Raw genomic sequence first — 18,310 nt, forward strand, 5'->3', positions numbered from 1 at the left:
ACAATGAAATGATTATTGATGGAATCTTCTTGCAAGACTGTGTGTTTCAACACAATATATATAATACAGCTGACTGCAACTAACCAGGCGCAGTCTTTATAACTGCTTCTGATATTCCTTGGTGATTGCTCACATTTAGGAATAAAATATGAAAGAAATGCTTTGTTAGAAATAGTATCAGGTTTTCACTACATCCATTCTAGCGTCTTTATTTCTTTCAATAATTTAAAATTTTAGACATCTCTTTTTGAAACAATTTGCTTAATTTTGTATAATTTTCTTAACCACAGCATCCAAGCAATTCATGTTATGGTTACAATCTAAATTATTTAAGATATAAATGTTTATTAGAGCTACCTCATTAAGGAACTTGGTTGTAATTATTGGGCAGTTCCTAGACTCCCTTACAGAAACAGAGTGCTGTTTCTTCTTGCTGTTTTTAAACTTTTCAAACGAATTCAGAACTAGCATCTAATTTCCCTTTTTGCTGTGGTATGTGATGAAACTTCAGTTGGAATTAAGAATTAAGGTAGAAGTAGCAGCAAATGTTTCTAATTCTCCCAAACTAGTCTCAGGTTATGCTAATTTCATAGTCCTGCCACTAGGGCCATGTGCTCTGACAATCTTGTGAGGATTTGTTGGTATTACAAAATATATTTGTTAAAAAATGAGGACTCTTTTTTTAATATCCGAATACACTTTCTTTGTATTATTACACGTTTCCTTTTCCCCCTAATATTTCATTATTTCTCAGTACCATTATTAGAGGGACAGAGAAGGAATACATCCATTGACCAATTTGTTTCTCTGGAAGTCTGAGCAATAATACCATTTTATTTGTAAAATTGAATCATTACCCATACTTTTAAAGGGCTTTCTACTTTTAAAATGTATTCAATCGTTGCTTGCCTTTTTTTTTTTTAAATGTGATGTATATATTTTTTTTAATTAATTAATTTATTTATGGCTGTGTTGGGTCTTCGTTTCTGTGCGAGGGCTTTCTCTAGTTGCGGCAAGCGGGGGCCACTCTTCATCGCGGTGCGCGGGCCTCTCACTATCGCGGCCTCTCTTGTTGCGGAGCACAGACTCCAGACGCGCAGGCTCAGTAGGTGTGGCTTACGGGCCCAGTTGCTCCGCGGCATGTGGGATCTTCCCAGACCAGGGCTCGAACCCGTGTCCCCTGCATCGGCAGGCAGATTCTCAACCACTGTGTGACCAGGAAGCCCAGCTTGCCATTTTTATAAAGACCAAAATTGAAAAAAATTTCAGAACCACAGGATGATTATAGCCACGTATGCATCACTTCAGGCAAGCTGAGCCTCTCCTTTTTAAGTAGTGCAGCCACTCATATGCCCTGTGGCAGCCTACCACTCCTCTCCACTCTCCACTTCTCCAGTGTAAAGTAACCCCGCTACTTTCCTAAGCAGCCCCTCCTACAGAACACCTGCCAGAGTTTAGCCTGTAAAGACTGCTGATGATGAAGGCTCTGGCCCTAATTAGCTTCATAAAAATCTTTCTCTGCGAGCAAGGATCCCAAACACTTTGATTTCTGGAATTTGTCATTATGTTGTGTTTGAAATTCTTATCCTACAATTCCCCTTTAGTTGCAGTCCTGAAGTATATGCCTTGTCTCCTCCATGATTTCTGCCTTGAGCATTGGATCCTGCAATGTTGAAAGACATCTTGTGGTTCACAACTAAAAACTCCTTTTGCTTTAAAAAACCAAAGGCTGCCTGCATGGCATCACTTTTGGGGGTTGCTAAGCTTGTATGTTTTTCTAAAAAAACATAGTTTAGACATCTAGTAGTTGTTTCTAAAAACTATTATTCACATTAAATAATAGTTTTGCTGAACAGTTCTTGAAATTCTGATAAATACTGTTAAATCAGTGTTGAACAAAATGTGCAATGCATATTAGAGAGGGGATGCATTCTTATGCAGGGACATGGGTATATATGTTATATATGCCAGTAGACAACCCACCATTCATGCCAGGACTGGAAGGATTGCTGAAGATAAACTGGTTATCCTACTATTATGATCATCAGTGTTGGTCTTTGCAGCCAGCATCACTTTAGGCAGTGGCTAATTATTACCCCTGCCAAAATGGACAGCGTTTGTCAGTCTAAGTTAAAGACAAAGATATTCTGGGTTGATTAAGAAAGCCAGGTGTATTAATCTCCTTTGATGTTTTAAAAACAACTGACAGAATTGTTGAGAGAGACTTTTGAAAATATTAAGGGAAATTAATTTCATCTTCTAGGTATGATGACTTATTTTGAAAGCAGTGTCTGGGACATCAGTTTGTAATCATCCATTTTCCATTCATTCATGCAATATTTGGTATGTGTCTGGTGCTGGGAATAATGCAAACAAAAATAATTCAGATAATATCCATTCACCAGGAGCTCATAGATGGGCATAATAGTTATATCACTCAATGCAACCAGATCTGTTTTTCCAAACTTACTCATCTTTAATAAAAGAAACAATGAAGTAAAACATCTGCAACTTAAACTTATTTAATTCATTCAGTGCTACTTTTTTGGAGGGAACAATAGCAGCATTAGCATGTGGTTCTTTGAGTTGATCAGGCTGCCCTCTGCAGACTCAGTTATTAGCTAAGAACAACCTTAATTTGGGGATCAGGAGATGATGGTACGGCAACGTGCCCCTGTGACTGCAGCTCCCCTTCTTTAGAGAATTCTATATAGAAGAGGTGATACCCCATTAGCACACTAACAGGATCAACAAAGCAGATTAAATGAGATAGGGTGGGGTGGAAATTTGGAGGGAATGGGAATAAACTGGTCAAAACTTTCTAAGGTAACTAGGCTACTAAGGCTTGGGCAGTGGCTCACAAAATTTGCACATCAGAATCACCTGGGGAACTCGCTTATTACTGCTTTCAGGGATTGTGATTTAATTGGTCTTGGCTGAGGCTGGGGATAGGATTCTGAAAGATTCTAACATGAGAGAAGTTGGGAACCAGCTCCAGGGAGCAGGATTTTTTAAGAATCAAAGACAAACTAATTCTATTTTGCTAAGAACCATTTGAGAATGATACATTGTTGTTGGTCACACTGAAACCCAGAGAATATTGGAGTTGAAAGGGAACTGAGATCATCAGTCCAGCAATTGTACAGGGGCAAATCTTAGGTCATTTATGGCTCCCAGATCTGTTTAGCCTGCATAGTGTTCTGAAAGACTTGGGAGCATTCACATAAAAATCTGGATGTTTAGTTTCTTCGAAAAATCAGATCTGACAACTCTGGACCTGCGGAGCAGCAAGAGGCCAGCACTCAGCAGTAGTGTAGTCCCTTATTCAGGCACCTGCTCTCCAGTTTGACAGTCGGCACCAGCCTGACCCTCGTGGGCATTTGATTTGGCCCAACTGACTCTTGCCTTCTACAAAACTAAAAACTAACTTTCTGCAACTTTCACCCACTGCTCCCAGCTCTGCAGCACAAAGGAAGCTCATTCCTTCTTCTGCATGAAGGGGCTTCAACTTCTCAAGGGCAGGGTTCTTGTTTTCTCTCTGAACGTTCTCCTCCAGCTGAATACCCCTAGTTCCTTCAAGTATTCCCTGTGTGGAACACGTTCTGGACTCCTCACTATCCTGGTCCCTTTGTCTGGATGTATATCCTCCTTAAAAAATGTGGTACCCAGAGTGAAATGCAGCATTTGCATTGAGGTCTTCTGACCATGGCTGTGACACTTCTATTGATAAAATCTGAAACACCACTAATTTTTATCAGTGTCATCACATGGCTGGTTCATGTCGAGCCTGTGGCCACCTGAAGCCCCTCCCCTAAGTCTAAGCCAGTTTTCTCTACCCCAAATTTATATAAGCTATTTATAATTTAAATGAAGATGCTGCATTTATGAGCTGTTTAATTTCATCTTGATGGCGCCACTCTGGAACTGTTTTGAGTTGTAATTGTCTTCTATTACATCAGCAATGTTGGGTTGCTCCACTCTCAAATCTTTCTGATGCCTTCATTCAAATTGCTGATTTAAAAAATAAAGTTGAATAAGAGCCCTGTGAAATATCAATAGAGGCCAAAGTCACACATTCATTAATCAACAATATGTTTAAATACCTGAATAGATGTCCATGTACTACACCATCAAGGCCATATTTTTCTTATCCATGAGGCTGTTGAGAAACCCTTTCAGGAACTGATTTATACTGTATTCCATTCATCTCACCTAGTAATGTAACAGCCCTATCTCAGGAGGAACTAGGTTAGTGCTTTCCCCAGTTTTGAAAATCAGAACACTAGAAGACAGCAGCTATTTCTTGCTGAAGGCTATCTGGCTACTTTAGGGTACGCCAGTCTATCCCTTTGAATCTTTACGTGATGGAAGTGAAGTTGAGACCATAAAGAATTTCTACATAGGCAGAATCCAGGACTCAGGAGGTCAAGGAGACAGAAATTATGCATGTAGAACCAACAGCTTGTCAACATTTAAGAAACCTGAGACAGAGCCTGTTAAGAAGCAAATGACAGACAATTCTTTCTCTACATTAAATCCGATTTTCAACACAAAAAGTAATGGACTTAAAAAGGAACCTTTAGCATAACCATACTTAATGACTTTCTTGATTCAGTGACCATCCCAAAAACAGGCAAACAATTTATATAACTTGACCAATTTGGAAACCACTTGGTATGCCAAGGTAATCCTCTCAGAAAAGCTCAAGTTCTTGTGTTCTCTGATAATCTCTCAAAAGCACAGTTTCAGTCCTAGGAAGCTGATCCTTGAGAATTATTTTGGGACTCTTCGGAGTTCATTCATGAGCCAAAGGGCAACACTGAGCACAGCCAGGGAGCCCGACTGGTGAGTGGCAGCCAAAGGAGTTGGGACGTACATCAGCAGAGTGCTAATGCCCAAGCCCACCTGTTACAAAGGAAAGAAAGCAGTAAGCCAAGTAGGAACCACATATTCAGAGCTGAAATGACTGGCATGGATAACCAGATACACAAATCCTCCACATTCTCCCATCAGAACATTAAAAAATATATTGTTAAATTTCACGAGTGGACTTACAACAAAGGAAATTCAAACAAATTAGATAAACCTAAACTTCCCTTTAATTATCCTTCATCTAGCCCAGTTCTCCTCCCCAAAGGTAGCCACTGTTACCAGTTTCTACACACCTATACTATTGTATACATGTTTATAGAAAAACAGCTTGGTGCTTTTAAAAAAATATATTGTTCTGTCACTTGCTTTTTTTCACTTAATGTATGTCTTGAGATCTTATTATTTTAAACTACAGTACAGTATTCCACAGTATGGATATACCATAGATGTTTATTTAGGCTGTTTCCAATTTTTCACTATCATAGTAATTCCACAATGAATTTCCTTGGACAGGGCAGGCATTAATAAGTTAATATGCTTGATGAAAGGATTAAACATTTAACACTTCAAAAGATATTGCCAAACGCCCACTAAAAAGAGCTGTACCAACTCATGCTCTCGCTAAGAATATACAAAGGTATCCATTTTCCTATACCCATGCCAATATCTGCTTACCTTTTTTTTTTCCATTTTTTTCCAATCTGACAGGTACAAAATGGCACACATTGCTTTAATTTGTTCCTCTCTGATCATAGGTGAGGCTAAACAGCTTTTCATATTTATTGGCCATTCATCATTTCATCATTCCTCTTGTGAGAATTGTGTATTAATATCCTTTACTTATTTTATTTTCTGGTTGTTAACCTTTTAGTCTACTATAAATATTGAAAATATTTTCTCCTAGCCTGTCACCTTTCTTTTTAAATTTTGTTTTGGGGACACCTTCAGAACAAAAAGAAATGGTTTATACCTGTGTGTATGCCAAAGCTAGCAGAGTCACTGCTGCTATCTTGGTCCTTCGAGGAAGGGGAATTCTCTGGGAGAGGAAGTAGAGTGCTGTAATGGCAGCAACTGAAGTGATTCCCTGCAGGGAGGAAAGAGTCTCATCGAGTGCCAGGAAGAAATGTCCCACCCTCCTGGTTTCTGCTCACCTTAGAGGTAACTCCTCCAGATCCACTGAATAACCACTAAGCACTTTCCCCTCCCAGGCAGAGAACCACCTGATTACTCCTCCTCAGCTTCTTCCATGCTCCTCTTCTGTTTGCCACTTCAATGCCAACCAGGCATGGCTCCACCTAAAGTTTCTGCACGTACCACTTTATACACACTTACTCTCAGCAGTCTTATCCACCTTCCAATGTGGGTGTCCCCCAGGTGTGGCCCTCAGTTTTTAAATTATTCTTTTCATCCTTATCCCTAATTTTATCTCTACTCCAATCCTGTATTTTTAAAACAGGGCTAACACCAGCACATGAGGGTTATTGTTTCCCTGGGCTGTGACTAGAGGAGGTGGTGGTGCTGCCAGCTAGGGCTGAAAATGATCTGAAGTCTCCTTTTCATTTCCACCTCTTCAGAAAGAGAGTCTGCAGCTGGCAAGAGGGTTTCCATCCCCCCTCCATGATGTCAAGCAGAATGTTTTTCTATCATTTTCTATACCAATTTCATTTCTTTTCCTTTTCAGAGCTGTCCACGATGACAATTTCAACCAGACTTGACTTATTCCAAAATGCTGTGTGGCAGTGGGGACTGAGCCCACACAAGGTAACTTGCCCAAGCCCCAGCATTCCATCTGGATATGAGGCCCCTGGGCCTCTCTCTGGGTGCACTACTACCATCTCACACTCAACGTACCTCAGTCTGATGACATCCTCTGTCTCTAGCTCAACACTCATTCCAATAGTCCCATTTCTGCTGGTGTGTTTTAAACATGCCACAGAAGAAACTCTGGGATCTCCTTTGATCCTTCTTTACCTTTATTCCTGCAGCCAGTCTTCTATTCCCTACAACCTCTCTCAGATTCACCATTCTTCTCAAGTCCCAGTCCCACCATTAAGCCCTGAACCCCATCACTCTCACGGCATTACTACAATAGCACTACTGCTTCTCCCGGGTCTCCTTGCTGCTGATCTTTCCCTGCTCCAATTGATCGTGCCCAGGCCACCAAGCTGATCTTATAGCAGGCCCTTAATAAATATTAGCTTAAATAAAATGAGTATTTATGATGCTTTTAGCTCCTTGGGGTCTTGGTTCAGCCCTGACAGCTGTGTGTTCAGCAACCACTGTCTTTGTACTCTTCTCTACTCAGCCTCATTTTTGCTAAAATGACTCTCCTATGCATGTGCAGGATTGAGGGGAGTTATCATTTGCCAGATGATAAAAGGCATATTTGAACTTTTAGAAGGTGGCAGTATCCTGAAAGTCATAATTTGGCTAGAGGGGTGTGGGTAATTAAGACAAAAACGTCACATCAGAAAACTGGTACTAAATTTCTTCTAAAAAGAAAAGGAAATCTAATTCCCACTCTACTATCTCAGTGTTGCCATCAGTGCTTCAGACACCGCAGAGCCCATAAGAGGCTCCCCGTGCTTAGTAGCCAGTAACTACCAGCCAGACTTACCAGAATCCGGTGATCAAACTGCACCGTGGTGGGATTCTCGAAAACATTCCTCAGGAGAGGGGAGAAGGTAAAGAGATCCTCTGGGATCCAAGATTCTCCCATCTTGGGGAAGGAGTTGTAAACAAGCCCAGCATCCAGCCCTGCCACAAAAGCCCCTGTATTCCAAGGTAAAAAGTATTTATTAAAATGAAAGAAAGAAGAGATCAAATACTAGTTCTGACATAGAATAGGTTTATTATCCCAGAGTTAGACAAAAGGAATAGTCAGAGAATAGAAAGATCAATAGCACAGGTTCTCAAACAGGGAATATATTATCACAATCACCATGGAAACTTTAAAAAAAAAACAAAAAACCCCAGCATCCTTACCTATTCCCACCGCAAGATTCTGGCATGCCTCCCCTCGAGGGGTGGCCTAGAAGCTCTAGAGGAGGCATATTAGTTTAGAAAAGTTCCCTTAGTGATTGTGATGTCCTGCTTACCTACCCAACTGAGAACTACTCATCTATTCTGGAACTAGTTAATTTACTCTTCACTTCCTCAAGTCTCCACTCAAATGTCACCTTATCAAAGAGATCTCCCCAGTTATCCTATACTGCATAAGATAGCACTCCCCCACCCCACCTCTATCCCCTTATCTTGCTTTATTTTTCTTCGAAGCACCAAACATTATCTGACATGTTATGTTTTGTTGTTTATTATCTGTCTTCCTCAAGTGCTCAAAAAAATCTTATAAACTAAATCCTGGGTAAACACACAAAGAAGGTATCCATGAATTTAATGGATGACTGATCCATTATTTATGATCAAAGATTCAGGTATGTTAAATCACATTCCTTATTTTTATAAATGGCATTTATAAAGTCAAAATTCATGTTCTTCCACCAAAAAAAGGGGAGGATGTTTGGGTGGATCACTGGTTTGATGGTTTTATTTAGAGCTGTGCTGTCCAATCAAACTTTCTAAGATGATGGAAATGTTCTATATCTGTCATCCATCCAATACAATGGCTGCTAGCCACCCACATGTGGCTACTGAGCACTTGAAATGTGGCTAATGTGAATGAGAAACTAAACTTTAAATTTTATTTACTTTTAAGTAACTTAAGTTTAAATAGTCACTTGAGGCTACTGATAATTGTATAGGGCAGTTCCAGAGTAAGAGGTAGAGGTGTGATTTAAAGAATGATAAAGATCTGTGTTAGTCTCTTTGCCCTAGTAAACTCCCCACCTAAGCCCATCTTTGAGGACAGGCTTTTGTCTGACCCATCTTGGTGTAGTGTAATAATAACAATAATGTCGGGATTTCCCTGGTGGCGCAGTGGTTAAGAATCCGCCTGCCAATGCAGGGGACACGGGTTCGATCCCTGCTCCAGGAAGATCCCACATGCTGCTGAGCAACTAAGCCCACAAGCCACAACTACTGAAGCCCACGCGCCCTATGGCCTGCGCACCGCAACTACTGAAGCCCATATGCTCTAGGGCCCACGTGCTGCAGCTACTGAAGCCCGCATACCTAGAGCCTATGCTCTGCAACAAGAGAAGCCACTGCAATAAGAAGCCCGCGCGTCGCAACGAAGAGTAGCCCCTGCTCGCCGCAACTAGAGAAAGCCCACCCACAGCAACAGAGATCCAACGCAGCCAAAAATAATAATAATAATAATAATAACAATAATGTTTATATAATAACAACAGCTAACACTTACATAGCCTTTGCTACATGTGAGGTGCTAAGCACTTCACATATATTACTCAAACTATTATCATCTTCCCCATTTTATAGATGAGGTCATGAGGCCCAGAGAGGTTACATAGCTTGTCCAAGGTCATGTAGTTCACAAGTGGTAAAGCCAGGATTTGAACCTAGACAGTCTGGATCCAGGTAGATACTCAATATTTTTGTTCAACTAACTGGAAAGCAGGATTTGGGGAAGGGAGAAAGGAATAAAAAAAAAGAGGATGAAGATGGTGGTATATGACAGAGGCAGGTATGAAAAGGAAATATAAAGATACAGGAGGAAAGCATTAGGCAAGAAATCCCACCTGAATGTGGAATGAAGCTAGGCCACCTTTGATAAGAAGAGTCATACCTGAGAGAGCCGTAAGGAACACCAGGCCTGCAGTTCCATGAGCAAATCGTCTCAACCTCAGGAGTTGACGCGTTTCAGGCAACTAAATAAGAAAAGAAAATTGCACAGATAAACTGACTGCAGGAACTATGAAAGGTAGTAAAGATCTCCAAGGCCAAACCCCAGAGACAATCTGAGGTCAGATCTTCTCTGACCCCTAGACTAGGTTAAGTACTCCCAGCAGATATTCCGTTTTATTCTATCTAAACTTTATTAAATTTATACATTTACTATTTGTCTTCCCTGCTATCTTGTAAGTTTTGCGAAGGCAGGAACTGCCATCTGACTTGCTTATTATAGTAATCCTAGCCCAGTAGTTGGCGTATAGGTATTCAATATATATCTGTTCAGTAACTGAATGATTTGCATTGTTCACGGGAAAATACTTCACCATGGTTAAAGTGATGTGACTTAAGGTACAGAACTGGATTTTCATACTGTGTGTAATAATTCATGTTTAGCAAATATAATCAGAATCAAAACTGCATAAAATGCCTAGAGTAGAGATTCTTGCATTTAGTGTTTTGGGTAAAGCCAAAATTTGTTTTTATTTTTACTGTAGCCAACTTGTGATAATAATCAGTGAATCAACAAATATTTAGTAAGAACTTTATACACAGATAACCATAAAGATACAAAGGAAAGTCAGAGTGCTGCCCTCAAATGATTTACAATCTAGTACGTGAAGAGTTAGGCATCATTACTAAGATTTTGTAGGACAGTATATCAGCACTGTCCATTGGAATTTTCTGTGATGATGGAAATGTTCTATTATCTGTGCTGTCCAATATGTGGCTAATGAGGATCTAAAATGAGGCTAGAGCAACTGAAAATTTTTTAAAAAGTTAATTTTATTTAAAGTTTAAGTCGATAACAAGTTTGTTTATATAAAGTTAATTTTATTTAATTTTAATTAGAATTTAAATAGCCACATGTGGCTAGCAGCTACTGTGCTGGACAGCACAGTTCTATGTGGTTGACTAGCATCTCAAATCCTTTCTGTAATTAGTGCAGAATATAAATAAACAAAAAGAGAAAAACAATTAATAATTAAAAAGTCATTGGTAACCTTTAAGAGTACTATTCGGTAGAGAGTATTTAGGAGAGTGTGGGCATGTGTATAAGTGTGGAGGTGAATGTGTGGCTGGGTATATATAGGGGTGGGTGGGGAAGCCAGATGACAAGAATTGGAAAACAAGAATGGGTTGTCAGGATGTACAGCTACAGATGTAGTCAATTCATTTTAGAAGTCTGGCTTTGAAAGTAAGAAGAACAGGAACTACTCAGGTGTGGATTATCTACTATACCAATGTTTCAGCCCCACCTGGCTTCCCTGTGGGATGACTGCCAAGTCAACATCTCCTGTCCTTATTAGGATCCAGACCACTGGCTCCAAGTACCTACTGGATGATTCTATTTAAAAGTCCTACTATCATCCTAAACTTCACTCCATGAACAGGTTATCCAGGCCAACCATGACTTTAATACCTAAAATAATACTCATTTAAAAAATGCCTAGTGTTTTCCTTTAATCAGCATACAGAGAAAATACTTTTAAGCAAGATCACTACAGTTTACTATTTTGTTAGATTTGCTGAATGGTAGGGTCCCCACATAAAGAACAACTCAACGTCGTCTTGTACACCACTAAAGGTCCACATATAGCTCTCGTTCTGGTCTTCCTCACCTCTCCATCCATCATCCCTCTGGGAGTCAGAAGTAAAGTGGTTGGGGTATCTCTTGTTGTTGGTACTCTTTCCTTCTTTTTCTAAAATTCATCATTTCATCTTTCTTGATAGGCAATGCTGACAAAATATTTGGCACCTATACTAATTCTCCTATGAATAAGCTGCTCCAGCCCAAAAGGATAATTGCAGTTTTTACTTTGCCGTCCCAAAGCTATCCAGAGTCCCAAAGTTCAATGTTTCTCTAAACTTTGGTTATATCTAGCTTCTGGTAAAACTGATAGGTGTTACTAAGGGAATGCATGCATTTTGACAAATAACTTCCCATTAGTGCCAGAATTTCCATTTCTCTGACCCTGTCAGCATCTGTACAGATGTGGTAAACAATACAGACTGACTTCACCTTGTGCTGAGGTAGCAGCAGTGAGAGCGAGGTCCACAAGCTGGCACAATAAAGCACAAGGGCTGATCCCAGGTGGGCGGCAAGGCGGGTACTGACTGACCCGAGGGATGTCATGGGAATCTGGTTTCTCTTCTAAGCCACTTTTCACCATATACCATCCCAACAGGCCCTGCAACCAAAAAGAGAAGAGGCAAACAAAACAAGGTTGAAGCTGTTTATTCAACTTTACTCTCTGAGAAAGTGAGTACTCCTACCTGACTCCTCCTTTCTATACCCTCCCATATCCCCAGTATCCCAGGAATTGAGACCTACCCAATTTCCACATACAGCACCAAAAATAATTCACCACTGTTTAGAATAACATTTTATTGAAGTAGAAGCCAAATATAGAAAAGTACACAAAAGTGTATTTGGGCAAAAGCTTACAAATACTTGGCATAATTTAACATTATGTAAACCAGTGAAATATGAAAGTAAAAAGACAGCTGATTTTACAAAAACTAGATGCTTTGGAGAAACCTGACAAAGATAACTGCTTAAAAACAATTACTGTCATGTTAGGTGGAAAAAGACAATTATAAAGGTTTGGGGGGAAGTCATAAAAATCTATAAGGCTGGGCTTCCCCGGTGGCGCAGTGGTTGAGAATCCACCTGCTAACGCAGGGGACACGGGTTCGAGCCCTGGTCTGGGAAGATCCCACATGCCGCGGAGCAACTGGGCCTGTGAGCCACAACTACTGAGCCTGCGCGTCTGGAGCCTGTGCTCCGCAACGAGAGGCCGCGACAGTGAGAGGCCCGCGCACCGCGATGAAGAGTGGCCCCCGCTCGCCGCAACTGGAGAAAGCCCTCGCACAGAAACGAAGACCCAACACAGCCAAATAAATAAATAAATAAATAAATTTATTAAAAAAAAAAATCTATAAGGTTTTTCAGGCAAATTGGTTTGCAAGTGTCTAAACTTCTACTCCTCTTTTAAAAAAATGGTAATGAAAGTACATGTTTAAGTTGAAAAGTTTAAGGTATGTATTATTATTCTATGATTCCCTGTTTTAACTGACTTTTTCAAGTAACCAAACAACTGTCAGTTCTAGTCATATCAGATAAGGTACCCTTTCACCCCGACCCTCCCCAGCCAATAGAATCATGTTAAAGAGGTGGGAGAATCCCACCTTTTCTAAATATATACTCCTCAGGAAGTCTTTTTGGGTATTTCTTTCCCCCTTCACGACTACCCTAGATGTTCTAATTATCGTGATTTCATCTGCACAGGACACTGGAAGATGAGAGAGTATACAGTGTGATTTGCCAGCCCTCACTTTCCTCCTCCCATAATCCTATCTTGCCATCTTCAAATTTTTGCCTCCCTGGAAGTCTATCTTAAGTGGGTTTTATTTTTCTTTTTAATTCTGAAACAAACTTTCACTTTGTTTCACCAATCCTCCCTTGTTTCTATTAGATTTTTATTAATGTCTAACTCTTTATTATCTTTTTCTATCACCTCTATTTTGTCTCTTCCATCTCCCTCCTTAATTCCTTTTCATTGGTTCGTATTCTTACCACTTTGAGTTAAATCAACCAATTAGCTTCCTCCTGATCAAATTTTGGTATTTCTTTGATGCTCTGAGACTCTCCCTTAGGGCCTGTATACCTTGACCCAAATACTCACATGTGTCTTCTCTAACACTCCTTTCCTTGGCTCTCAGGCTTCCCTAACCCCTTAACTGTGGGAGTCATTCAAAGCTCTTTTCCTTAAGAAAAGAGAGAAGTTCAACTTATATAATTTTAATCACCATTTATACTTTCAGCTCTCAGCTACATCTGTATTCTAAGATTCTTCATCCCACAGAATGTTTCTCTCTTCTGGAATTTCCCTATTTGCTTCTATAGCCATTCTAGCATAGGGATCCCACTTCCCCATAGAGCAGGCAAGTTAGAAAAAGGGAGGATACAAGAACCCAGGAAGAGAGCCATGATGGAAAAGAAACTCTAATTCTTGTGACATAAAAACATATTTACTAAGTACTTACTGATTCCAGGCACTACTCTAAGTACTTTACATGCATGATCTCACTGAATATTCACAGAACCTAAGCGGTAGGTTCTATTATTATCCCCATTTACAGGTAAGAAAAGCACAGCCTACAGAGGTCAGACAACATGCCCTACTAAGTGACAGAGCTGGGCCTTGAAACCAGGCCTGTGACACTAAAATCCATGCTCTTACCCACTTTGTTACACTGTTTCAAAGATTACTTCATTAAAAACAATGCCAACTTGGAGGCTCCTGAGAAAATCTCTGGTTTCCCAAACTTGAGTAAATCTCACCTGGAAGCAAACTAAACCACAGAGGGCAAGAACACGTCCTTTCAGGCCATGGGTGAGCCAGCCCTTTCTCCAAAAGTAGACAGCAGGCAGGATGTATGCGAGGCCTACAAGGCGACCCCACATTCGGTGTGAGTACTCCATGTACCAGATGAACTTGAATTCTGCCAACGTCATATCATGATTCAAGCTGGGTGAAAAGGGACGTCAAAAATAAGAAAGAGAAAAAAGTTCATCTAATTTTTATTTCCTGATAGAATGCAGGAACATTCTCGGTTTTAAAGCTTGACTGGTCTGCCCTCTTCCTCATCGGCCACCTCAGAATCACTTTGGAATTGGAGGTTTAGAGTAGGGAGCTCGCTAAACATAACTGAACCAAATATCGAAAAATAATGGAACCTAAACATTCTGAAATGTTTAAATAAGCAAAAGATTGCGTGGGCCTACTGGGAAGTTTACCCGATTTTCTATAATACTTACATTTTAAATTCTGGAAACTGCTGATATTTTTGGAATTCTGCTTCCCATTCTTCTTGGCTTGTAGGTGGCTTCATCCCCTTTATTAAATGCCAATCTACCATTGAGAGGCCAGACTCTGTCAACCTTAAGATAGGAAAGAAATTTGAGTGTATTAAATTTGAGTGTGTATACGTGTGTGCACCACACTGGATTATTCATAAATGGTTTACAGCAGCAAGTGGATCTGAACTTGACCCCTATAAAGGTAAATACATCGTTTCATCGTTTCCTCTTTTGACAACTTGCTCTCTTCTTACTGCTTAGAATTTTGTCAGAAGCAGCTGCTATCAGGTACAAATTTCTTTACTCCTTGTTCTATTTCGTTAAACTCTCCTTACTTCTTTCACTAGCATTCATTGACAGATAAAACCAACCCTTAGATGAAAGAAATGTGTCCTAAATGCATAACCAATATTATTTTTTTAATTAATTAATTAATTTTTTGGCTGCGTTGGGTCTTCGTTGCTGCACATGGACTTTCTCTAGTTGCAGCGAGCGGGGGCTACTCTTGGTTGCGGTGCACGGGCTTCTCATTGCGGTGGCTTCTCATTGCGGAGCACGGGCTCTAGGCGCGCGAGCTTAGTAGTTGTGGCATGCGGGCTCAGTAGTCGTGGCTTGCGGGCTCTAGAGTGCAGGCTCAGTAGTTGTGGCGCACGGGCTTAGTTGCTCCGCGGCATGTGGGATCTTCCCGGACCAGGGCTCAAACCTGTGCCCCCTGCATTGGCAGGCAGATTCTTAATCACTGCACCACCAGGGAAGCCCCAACCAATATCATTTACACAGGGAGAAGAGACTGCTACAGATATAAATCGGTTTAGGTTATTGAGTGAATTTAAAGACAATACAACTCAAATTTGTTGCAGTTTCCCATAACAGCCTATATAACACATAGGTATTTTGAAATAAGGGCACAGGGAATGTAGAGAGAATTTGAGGAGCACGTACTTTATTAACACTATAAAGTATTTTCACTAAAAGGGGTCAGGGCTCCAAAAGTAAAAAAGCTGAGTTCTGGTCTGAGGCAGGAAATGTACAAGACAAGCCTGGAACATCTTATCCAGAAAGCAAGGAATCAAAGGTTACTAGGGTCCTGTCAAAAAGACTCTGGAGCCAGTCTGAAGAGGTTCCAACTGACTAAAGATGGGACAATTTGGGCAAATCTCAGTACAATGGATTGAAACATATCAAATATATTTAAAACTAGGAGCTCCTAATACTTAAAAACTCACTTTATTGGTCACCTTTGGAGAGTGCTTGGGAACCAATTTCTTATTTTGAAAATTGGTAAATAAAAGGAAAGGAATCAAGTGTTTATCTTGCCTTTCCTAACACATTGTACCTTAGGATAACCAAATTGCTGATGAGAGAAAGTTTCTCTTTATAGTTGAGCTAATAAAATACCTATTACAATTTTGCATCTCTAGTGAAATAATGGATTTAGGCAATGATCATCAATGGCTGTTGACATCTCTAATAGACACCAGATATTTATGAATGTTCTAATCACCTATGAAGTATTTTGCCCCCTGCCCCCCAACCTGAATCTGATCAAGCAACAAGTGGTTTACAGGAAATACAGGGGACAATGGAACATGTTAAACAACGTAAGTATGCAATCAGCAAAATCTAGACTGTGAGAAACTCCAAAAGGACAAATGACTTGGGTTTCTTCAACAACAAAAAAACTGCAAAGGGGGTGGGAGAGGTGGAGGGAGTAGAATCCAAATCTATAAAATCTCTTTATAGATTTAAAGAGACCTAAGAGGCATGCATAGGAACCAGCTGAGAGGTATGGAACTTATCTGCACTTAATTCAAACAAACTGTACAAAAATTTTTGTGACAAATTTGAACTCTGATTGTAGGGGGAAATATACACAAACAATGCACAGCTAACACATGAGACGTGAACCAGTCTTTATGAAGGGCTTCTACTAGTAAAACCCTAAACTGTTCTAGGGCTGGGCAAGCCATTAGACCTATTCCCTCTGTAGGCCTCAGTTTCTGCATACGTAAAATGAGGGAGCTAGATTAAATGATTTCTAAGGTCCCTTCCCCCTCCGTCATCCTGCACTTTAATGATGACTCAAATAGCTGACTCACTATGAACAAACTACTCACCTAGTTACTCCACCAAGAATAACTGCTCCAGCCACTGTTCCGCTGCAGACCAGGAGCCATCGGCCCACCACCCGCTCAGCAGCCTTTGAAGGATGGGACACTGTACCCCTTCCAGGTTGCAAAGCTACTTCAGAGATGGTGCTGTATTGCCCTGGCCTCAAGGGGCGCCTGATCCCACAGCTGCAACCACACTAAGGATCAAGACAGACAAATTACAACGGGAGAAAGAGGGAAAGGCTTCACTCCACTGCTACTCACACTCAATCTCTGTCTGGTGTGGAGTACCCTGAATGGCCCCATTTCCACTGCCACTGCCCTGGTAAATCATCATCTCTTATCTGGACTACATCCACCCCCAACTGCCTCCAATCCATCCCCACACCACCTGAACCTTCTGGTCTCTGCATATTTCCCCCAGACTTAACTCTACACCTAAATATAGATTATTTTCTTTCTCCTATGGGTCTTTAAATATGATTTTTCTCTGACCGGGGCACTACTGGTCCCCTGACTGATAATATCTACTGCAGATCTCAGCTTAGATGTCACCTCCTCTAGGAAGTATTCCCAGACTCCCCCACATCTGCAACAGGTCACTCTCCCAGCACACTATACCTCTCCATCACACACTGTAATGTACCATTCAGTACACAGAGGTTTGTCTCCATCTCCCACTAAGCTATGAGCTGTGGGACAGCAATGTCTAGTCAGTCTGGCTCCTTCCCTCTTGCAAACTTCGTTTCAAACACAGTTCCCTTACATAACAAGACCTTAATGAAGATTTGACAAATCAGTTACAAATGAATGAACTGTGACTTCCTCTAAGGCAGGAAACTTTTGGTATTTTATCTTTTGCTTCCCAGTTCCTAACACATATTAATCACGCAATAATTATTAGTTCAGCGAATAGACGCCCTCTCCTGACTCCATCCCTAAGAGTCCAAACACCCATGTTTTCCCTATCCTGCTTCTAATTAACTAAGTAACTTTAGACAAGTTAACCCTCAATTTACTTTTCTCTGTAGAATGGGGTTATAGTCCCTAACCTGACTACCCGGGAGCTTTGAGCAAAAATCAAATATATGTGTAAAAATCACTGAGCTTTTACTATGTGCTAAGCCTCTATGTATATTAAATTATTTAATACAACAACCCTTATGAAGTAGGTGCTATTATCCCCATTTTGCAGATGAATAAATTGAGGCACAGAAAGGTTACCCAACTTGGCTAATAGCCCACAGCTACTAAGAGTAAGTCCGGATCCGAACTCAGGGGCCCTAGACATAAGTAAATGCGTCGTGAACTCCACGGAGCTACGGAAACGTGACGTGTGAGAATCTATTATCTCTGTCCTGGCCCTTTCACCCCATGCCAGCTTCCGCGACTCAGTCCGCTGCTGTGCGGTACCTGTGTTCTAGGCGCCGCCCCAGGAATCAAGAGCCGGAGACACGGGCTCCCCATCACTGCCTTCAAGGGCGGAAAGAGTAATCGCTGCATACTATGAACAGTGCACAACTGCCACCTCCACACTCCTGCACTCCCTGGTCTCCTTTCTTCGCCACAGACTGGAGAAGCACTACCGGGTCACGCAGAACGAGCCCCTCCTTTTCAAAAGGCCGGGGCGAGCAGTGACTGCGCCTGCGCT

General features: G+C 40.9%; 1 protein-coding gene across 1 annotated transcript; it reads right to left on the minus strand.

Moving 5' to 3' along the window:
• Positions 1–1,958: 1,958 nt before the first annotated feature.
• COX15 (cytochrome c oxidase assembly homolog COX15) lies at positions 1,959–18,253 on the minus strand. Its single transcript, XM_068548351.1, is given in 10 exon segments — positions 1,959–4,905; positions 5,843–5,956; positions 7,490–7,644; positions 9,578–9,659; positions 11,705–11,791; positions 11,793–11,873; positions 14,030–14,216; positions 14,507–14,629; positions 16,666–16,856; positions 18,073–18,253. Coding segments are annotated over 10 exon segments (1,242 nt in total). The 5' UTR covers positions 18,163–18,253; the 3' UTR covers positions 1,959–4,773.
• Between the last annotated feature and the right edge of the window lie 57 nt (positions 18,254–18,310).

Source organism: Eschrichtius robustus, chromosome 7 (genome assembly GCF_028021215.1).
Source record: "Eschrichtius robustus isolate mEscRob2 chromosome 7, mEscRob2.pri, whole genome shotgun sequence".
NCBI classification, from domain to species: domain Eukaryota; kingdom Metazoa; phylum Chordata; class Mammalia; order Artiodactyla; family Eschrichtiidae; genus Eschrichtius; species Eschrichtius robustus.